Raw genomic sequence first — 9,294 nt, 5'->3', positions numbered from 1 at the left:
TCAGGTCGGTGGATTCGGCGGGGTGAGAGGGTGCAGTAGACTGGGTGGGACCGGGTAGGTCGGGAGGGGGTGGGGGGTGGTCATGTCTAGGTAGGTGGAGGGGCAGGGAACGAAGTGTGCGTGACAGGCGGAACCCACCGGAGGGTGGGCACGCTTGATAGGTCTGGAGGGGGTGGGCGGTGGTGTCGTGCTGTGGCCAGGAGGCAGGCGAAGGTGTGGGCTGTGTCGGAGCGGGGGGGTAGGGGTGGGCTGCGTGGTACAGGCTGACAGGGTAGGCGGGAGGGGGAGCCTGTTGGGGTAGCTGTGTGGGCTGGGCTGACTGGGGCAGGTGGGTGTGTGAGGCCTGGTGGTGCAGGTGGGTGTGACAGAATGTGGTGGTCAGTATGCAGTTAGGTGGGTAAGAAGGAAGGTAGGTAGTTTTGATGAACCTCCTTTCAACCACGAAAGGCACCAAATTGTTTAAAAAGAAACAGATACAGCTCTTTTTCACAGTCCATTCTGTGACGAGCGGTCAATCCCACCATGGGTCAGACACCCAGGTCTAAAGTGGGACAACCTTTAACCTTTAAGGGACTTGCCAGTTTTGTTTAAATTAATGTTTTATTTATTTATTATTATTATTAATATTACTACAGTGGAACCTCGACATACAAATTTAATTCAGAAATAATGTAAATGTAGATAATCCGTTCCAGACTCCCAAAAATCTACAAATTAGCCGGCGTTCAGTTCGATTCGTTCGTATGTTGAAAATGCTTCGTATGCCGATGCTAATTTCTTCCTAAATTTCAATTCTTAAGGAGAAAATGTGAAGATAGGATTTGTATGTCGAGGTTCCACTGTATTATTATTATTATTATTATTATTATTATTATTATTATTATTATTTTATAATCATTTGTTTTTTAAACATATTATCTGCTGTATGGTCATCCATAAGGACTATGGAGCCTTGCTCCTGTTGTTTTTTGTTTTGTTTTTTATTCTAAGATGTAAATGTTATATTAAATCACAGTCACGTAGACCTTGGCTAGGTATTGTTCTAGGTGTTAGCACCCAAATGGTCGGGCGATACTAAATGGTAATCACGGTCACGTATACCCTTTGTTCAGGGACGGTTCTTGATGTCTTGCTGCCGCTCCCAGTGCATTATGCTATGCTTCATGTGTTCCATATTGATATGTCAGATTGAAGATACTTCAATAATCAATGTAGGATGTTCCCGTTGTCTCTGATGGTTCCTGAATGCCTCTGCTCCAAACCCAGGAAATATTTGAACATAGAAAGAAATTTTAAGAAGAAACATTATGATAAGTTTGCCTAGTGGAATGGAGCCATAACCAGTGTGCATGAGGTGAAGTTTCGATGACGGGTAAGATTCTCTGAGGGCCGAAGGAGGACAACCCACTGCAGGGCTTCACCGCCACTGGGCACCTGCCCGAAATGGGAGGTGTAATCTGTCTAAAGGAAGTGTTGTGATGCTTCAGGGCCAAAAGCATCAAAGGGGGGACTGTAAGAAACTACAGACTGCCTCAACCCAGATTCCACTCCACAGTACACATGTGAAAGAGCTCATTCCCAAAAAGGCTTACATATCATATAGAAATATCTTTAATTCAAACCAGTTTATCTATTTTGGTATCTTTACATTGGCTTAAAGCAGCGTTACCAAACATTTAGAACACTTAATCCAATCAATTATTAGTCTGGGAGCGGCAGCAAGACATCAAGAACCGTCCCTGAACAAAGGGTATACGTGACCGTGATTACCATTTAGTATCGCCTGACCATTTGGGTGCTAACACCTAGAACAATACCTAGCCAAGGTATACGTGACCTTGATGACCATTTAAGGACATCCGGCTAGACGACAGTATCATCCAGCCATTTGGGGGATACTCAGTTCTTACGCTAATTTACATTTAAAGTGAAACACTGTATAAAAGCTAAATAATATGTAAATGTATATAAAATTCTTTTTGACTCTGATGAACCCAAAGTACTTTATGTATTTTGTCACTGCGACGCTGCAATAAACTTCTACATTAAGATCTTCAACGCTTTCTTTGTTTTATTTTTCTTACACCACTTAGGGGTGGAGTCACTTCTGTTGCCAACGGTTTAGACATTAATGTCTGTGTGTTGAGTTATTTTGAGGAGACAGCAAATTTACACTGTTATACAGGCTGGACACTCACTACTGTACATTGGAGCAGAGGGGCATTACTTCAGTGTTGTCACATGAAAAGATATAATAAAATATTTACAGAAATGTGAGGGGTGTACTGTCAGATACTCTTTTCATATTCATTCCATTCGACCCACATGACTGTACTGTATACAGATCTAATGAGTGCCTTCAGATTTTCTGTATTTTCTCTGTTTATTTTCTGATGCAGTTTTAAAGCATTGCACTACATCTCCTACTGTGTACCATTGTGGATCATGTAGATCACTGGCTAACACTGGAAATAAAAATCTCAACATTTTTCCACTTATGTTTGTCTGGACTTGCTGTTCTTTCAAATTCCACAACACACACACACACACACACACACACACACCACAAGTACACACACACACACACCACAAGTACACACACACACACCACAAGTACACACACACAGACACACACACACACACACCACAAGTACACACACACACACACCACAAGTACACACACACACCACAAGTACACACACACACACACCACAAGTACACACACACACACACACACCACAAGTACACACACACACACACACACCACAAGTACACACACACACACACCACAAGTACACACACACAGACACACACCACAAGTACACACACACAGACACACACACACACACCACAAGTACACACACACACACACACACCACAAGTACACACACACAGACACACACACACACACACCACAAGTACACACACACACATACACACACACACACCACAAGTACACACACAATGTTAGGCAGTAACTTTTAGACTAAAATCCCTCAGTTTCATATTGAATTTTCTGAGTTTATTGATTGGGATGGAATATAAATTAAAAAAGGGAAATGGTTAAAGTGATCAATATAAAATCATAGAGCTAGAGTTAGGGCTCTTTAATACAAGTCAGTTTTAGTCTGTAAAAAGGTAGTGTATTTAAATGCAAATAACTATAAATAAATAGATAAATCTATAAATGAGTTTCTATTTCCACAGACAGGCAGATCCACAGCTTGTATAATCCAGTGAGATTTCTCTGATTTTCTCAGTAGCACAGACGATACAGTCTGCTTTGGAGAAAACGTCCCACAATCCATTTCTGATCACTTTTAAATAGATTAATCTGCTATTGGATTTTCTTTAGAAAATGGATTGATACATATCTCTAGAAAATTATAATACCATATCTATCTTTTTCAGCTTTATTTCCAAATTTTCACCTTACAACATCAAACTACTGAAAGGTAACAGTTCTGAAAATGAATAAAAAACTGAAAAAGTAGAATACCAGAGATGGAAAAGTCATCAGACTCCTGATTTAATACTTCATAGAGCCACCTTTTGCTTGAATTACAGCCATTGATCTTTTTGGATTAGTCTGTTTTAGCTTTGCACACCTAGATTAGGGAAAATGAAGAGAAACACCTCCACAACATAATGCTGAATTTCTATAGGCACTGTACATATAATATAGTATAAAAGAATATAATGTAGTAACATAGAAACAGTGAGATAGAATTAGTTACAAATATGTCAAGAAGTCCAGTACGTACATATTAGTCTGATACGATGGAGTAAATATTTAAAGAATATTTCTGTTTAGTTTTGGACTTTTACACAGAGTTACAAGGCTAATAGGAGAGGAATCAGCTTCATGGATCACCTTAAGGCATCACACCAACTCAGTAACACACCCAGGTCTGTTATAGCACATAGCAGGAGGCCTGGGTTCCATAAACAGGGTAATACAGAGCCTTGCAAAAGTATTTGGTATGTTTCCTCTTTTATTTAGATTTTATGTAAAGGATCTAGTCCAGATTGTTGATGTGGAATGAAACAAATAAGATTAACTGCTAACTCGGCTAGTAAGAAAACAGACTTCCTGGTTTTTCCAGCAAGAAAGACCACAAACATTCAGTCCAGTTCAGTCTCTCTCTCTCTCTCTCTCTCTCTCACACACACACACAATCACACAACCTGAAGTTTTCAATAAGTGTTCCAATAAATGTAAAAATGTGTAAATATTTTCATATTCCCATTGTGTACACGTTATTCATTCTGTATATGAATTTCTGCTCATTTTTTTATGAAGGGTGCCAATACTTCTGTTATCTACACAGTTATCTAAGATAGCTATCTATCTTAATGTTATCTACATCTTTTTCTTTATCACTTTAACACCTGAGTAAATACAGGACAATGTTAGCCAAAACATGTCTTTAACTTTCATAAAAGAAATTTCATAAAATCATGTTTGTTTATCAGATAATACCTTTGGGAACTGATGTGGAACTGGTTGGTTCAGCTGCTTGGTCAGCTGAGGTTTCATGGGCTTGCTTTGGGGATGGTTCTAAGTGTAGGTCTGCTCCAAGATCTACTTAAACACAAATTAAAAGCATTCTTTTTTCTGACACTTTCTAAAGGACACACAATAATAATAATATTATTAGTAGTAACAAAAACAACAACAATAATAATAATATTAATAATAATAATAAAATATATCTATTAGAAAGTACTGCCTAATGGATGGATGCACGTTTCAAAATATCTTTTCAACTAGCTTGCCAAACGGATAAGGGAGAGTCTGAAATCAAGTGAGGGTAAAAAATGATCTATCACTGCTATAGACTGTATATTGGGAAAGCTCACCATCATCTGATTCATTCTCTGTTCCTGATAAATCCCTTGAGAAATCTGAACTCTGAACAAATACTGCCTCTATTAAAACACCAATAAAATGACTTGAGACATATACAGTATATCCATTTTTTAATCTTTTATATTTCCATGTGCCTACAATTATTACATGATCTCCAGTCAACATACCATTTGGATCAATGTCAATGTCATCTAGGTTCTTTCCAGTGAACTCCCCAAGTCTTCCTGTCTCTAATGCCATCAAAATTTTGCTGATCTTGGCCAGCTGTAGAGTGCCTTCTGGAAGTCTGTAATATTCCCTGTGTACTCGCACATCATGCCCTAAAAAGTCAGCTAGCTGGTCCAATTCTGTATTATTGAGGTTCAGAACATTGGACAATGTTGCTATGTGTTTACGCAGCTTAGTCGAAGAAAGTGCCTTTGGATTCCTTGCTCCACATTCTGTTGCAAATTCTCTAAGGCAATCTGATCCCCTAAAATGAGACAATGCTGCGGGACGTGCAAACATGTAAATGTTTTCGGATGGAATACCACAATTTTCTCTTTTCTCTACAAGAAGCTCCATATTTTTTTGCATTACAGGTGTTAAAAGAACCGGAACCTTTCGTCCTCTCTTTCCACGAATTTCAATTCGGGTAAAATGATTGCAGAGTTTCTTTTCAAGCTCAGAAAGTGCAAGAGCAATATCCTCATGCAAGTCATCTGCATTTCTGCTGATAAATGCCTTTAATGGCATTTTTGAGACCTCACCCTCTCTTCTCCGATTAAAGAGGATAGTCTGAGCCAGAGCAATCTTAGCAAGCTGTGACCAATTCTTGGTGGAAGCATCTTTGGATAAACTCTGAAAGTACTCTTCTTGCTTTTGGTCAAGAAACAAATGTAACATTTTCACATCCTCAGTAAAAGGAAGAACAAGTGAAGCATTCCACTTAACTTCTCTCTGAGTCCGGAGTGCATGTGATGATATCAGCTCGCTCCATCTTGCCATATACATTTCTGAAAAGTTGCGTGCTTTTTCTGCTCTTTCACTGTCTCGATCCATCATTGCTTGAAATGAAACCAAAGAAGCAATCTTCTGTAAACTATGACCAAGCTTTAATGCGAGGGATGGTCGTTGAAATGTGCACTTTTCTTCATCATAACCACTGGATTTTCGAACAGCTGTTATGACATACATAAAGTTAGCTGGGTCAATAAAATCCTCCATTTTACGCAAGGGTGTAACTTCCCTCGCTGTAATTAGTAATCTTCCAACTTCCCTCATTTTCTGTCGAATATATTCATGCTTGCTGATATCTGAGCCTACTCTGTTGTAAAAACACTCCCCCAATCTTCTGATATAGAAGTCCGAATTAATAGCAAGCAGCACACTGTCATAGGTCATATTACTTAACAGTTTCCACAGGCCAGCACTAGTTCCAGGAGGTGCAGGTCCCATGTAAGCATTTTGTGAAAGCACCCTGTTCTTTCCTGGTTTGGGATGGGATTTAACATTTTTACTCAGCTCACATCGTTTCATATGACACCAAAGATACTTCCTAGCAAAGAGTCCTTGACAGTTGGAGCAGTGCACAAAGGTTTTGGAGTCACAATCTTTTCTCGGCTTCTTACAAGGTACAAGATCATCTTTTCCAGACTGTACAACCTCTGCATTATGAGCAAAATTCCCTCTATTCCTTAAGTGATCTAGCAAGTTTTTCCTTTCTTTTGAACCTTTTGGAAAACTCAAAGCTTTCGCAACTTCTGACTCTGTGCTATGAACCTGCTCTAAATGTCTTGCCATTTTTGATAGTGGTTTGCTGCAAAACAAACAGTACTGTTTCTTGTCATACACTCTTGGTTTTTTAGATGTCTTTGAAATTCCTCTGACCAAAACCGAGCTTGACTGCCCAACTTCAGCTTCACTGCCAGCTATAGCACTGGACAGACCAGTAGTAGGACTGAGTGAAAGATTTTTTTTAGTTTCAGCTTTCTTTTTAGTACATGAAATTGTATGACTGCAGGCACTTGTATCTGAGCTACTATATGAAGACTCAGGGACATAGTCATCTTCACTGTTTTCCAAACTACTGATGGAACAGGCATCATGGCTGCTTACCTCATGAAGCTATAAAAAAACAATATAAACTTAAATTTGAACATTAATTAAAAGACTGCTGTAGACTTTAGTTATTTTATATTAAGACGTTACAATTTATTGTACCTGAGGAGTGCTTGTATCCACAGTATACAGTATACAGTATTGGTCACCAGCAAACATTTCATCTGCTACCTGCTTAAAAAGTTCAAAAATATATAATGAAATAAAAAGAATAAAATGTAATAAGATCTCAAAAGATTTCAGGTTTATAAAATAGTAATGTGAAATTGGTGTAAAAAATTATTTGCCCTTGGATGACATTTTGACATGTATAGCTAAAAAAACAAAGGTATCTTCTTGCCTGATTTAGGAGTGCAGATGCCTGCTGCTGATTATCTCCAGATTCTGGATTATGACTTTTTTCATCCATTACACATTTTTTTACCTGAAACCAATAATTCAGCCTAAAATTAGACCATGATAAGTGGCTAGAAAGCATAAATGTGTGCAAAATATTTTCCTAAACAAAGATGCTACAAAAAAATGATGACAAAGCAACTGTCTTCTGTGGATTTGGTGTATACGTATTTTTAGGCAAATACACTGCAATTAAAGAAGACATTTTAAGAAAAACATCTAACATTTTTAGAGTACACATATTGTGGGGACATTGTGTAACGTTTCATGTCTAAACACAATGTGGGGACCCAGTGGGGGATGGCCACTACTTCATCTGCTAGCTGAAATCAGTGCTTTTTAAACACTGGTAGAGTCCATTGTAGATTGTGGGGACTTGACAGTACATGTACACAGTACAGTGACATAAAAGCTATTACCAAGCCCATAATTTATGCATGGTGATATACTAATACTAACTGAACAGCGTGAAATAGTATATGTATTTGTCACTGACAGTACAAGATAAATCTCATTATGGAACCAACATAAAATCATATTAACAGTTTATTCTTTTCCCAGTGTTCAATATCCAATATGAAAATGCTATAAAAATACATTCACTATTTCTCATCCAATTATCTACCATTGCTACAAAAAGTAACATTCTTACCTCAATCCTCCAAGCATAATCTCCATCTCCGTAATTATACGTAACCTCCTCTCCAGGTAGTATGTCTCTTAAAGCAAAAAGGCACAAATGAGGCTTTCCTTCCACAATGATTCTTTTCATTTTGCAGTTGGGGTTAATGTGGTCATCATTAACCAGCCTTCCAAGAGTGCCATCATCCCTTGCAGCATCAATACTGAATTTGAACAAACAGGAGACAGTCATTTAACACAACTATACAACTACTTTAATTGTGTAGTAAAAATATAATAAAATTGAAAAACCAAAAAAATCTTATAATAATAATAATTATTATTATTCTTTTTATTATTATTACTAGTAGAACTATTATAGTAACATTTTGCTTCCTTTTTCCTCTATTAAGTAAAAACAATTCTTCTAAACTGTGCTTATGTGACTGCAGGCAGACATAATCACGCATATACTGTATAGGAACATTTTATTGAAAAGAAACTAAGCAAAAAATGACTGTAAAATACAGTATTCAGGTCCTGTGTAAAACAGATTAGGATCTGTGTAAGGAATAGCACCTGAAAATCGAAAACAACTCGATATAAAAGGTAATGTGAGCCTAATCCAGGTGCGTGTCTGTACTTTTAATGTTAGTGATGCGCAGCTCAACAAAACCAGGCAGCAGTTCAAAGTTAATAGAAAATCTTGGGGAAAAAACAATAATCATGTATTACCAGTAAATGTTTTAAAAACGAGGTGAAGACTAAACTTCGAGCGGTCTTTTAAACATGGTGTTTGCACATAAAATATATGATGTAAACATTAACGAGTCACAGTACTAAACTCTTTTAGTTCTATCCAACACCAGTTTATTGAACATATTTCTTTTCAGACTGTCTCTATCTCTTTGTGCAGTGTGGCAAGTGAAAACTTTTCCCAAGGCATTTAAAAATCTGTACCTCAAACCCATATACAATAACAGAACGAATAGGAAACATATGTGTACTTACGTCCAGAATTTTCCATGCCACTTGAAGTCAAACATGAATCCTTTTAGCTTGTTGTGGTAAATTTGTTGTCTTCTTTGACTTTCCTCAGAACTGATCAGGTCTCCTCTATATTCCAGCACGAACTCTCCTTTAGTGAAGGCCACTACAGTAAACACTCCTCTGCCTTAAGAATGAGAAAGCGTGCGAACTAACCTGACTATTTTAACACGGATAAATTCGAAATGCATTAATCTGGTTTGCTCACCTTTCACTGAATTAATGTAATTTACATCAAGACCTGCTTTATCACAACA

The 9,294-nt window shown here is 37.8% G+C and overlaps 1 protein-coding gene across 1 annotated transcript; it reads right to left on the bottom strand.

Annotated features, from left to right (window-relative positions):
- Positions 1-7,399, bottom strand: LOC131345560 (uncharacterized). Its single transcript, XM_058378499.1, has 6 exons — positions 7,314-7,399; positions 7,076-7,144; positions 5,041-6,979; positions 4,864-4,932; positions 4,484-4,585; positions 1-263 (listed from the first exon to the last, which is right to left on the bottom strand). Exons 1-6 carry the CDS (start codon positions 7,380-7,382, stop codon positions 1-3), a joined length of 2,511 nt encoding a protein of 836 aa, XP_058234482.1. The 5' UTR covers positions 7,383-7,399.
- Between the last annotated feature and the right edge of the window lie 1,895 nt (positions 7,400-9,294).

The sequence above is a fragment of the Hemibagrus wyckioides genome, linkage group LG25 (assembly GCF_019097595.1).
Source record: "Hemibagrus wyckioides isolate EC202008001 linkage group LG25, SWU_Hwy_1.0, whole genome shotgun sequence".
NCBI classification, from domain to species: Eukaryota; Metazoa; Chordata; class Actinopteri; order Siluriformes; family Bagridae; genus Hemibagrus; species Hemibagrus wyckioides.
The sequence above is the reverse complement of the archived record's forward strand: the minus strand, read 5'-3'. Positions and strand labels throughout refer to the sequence as shown.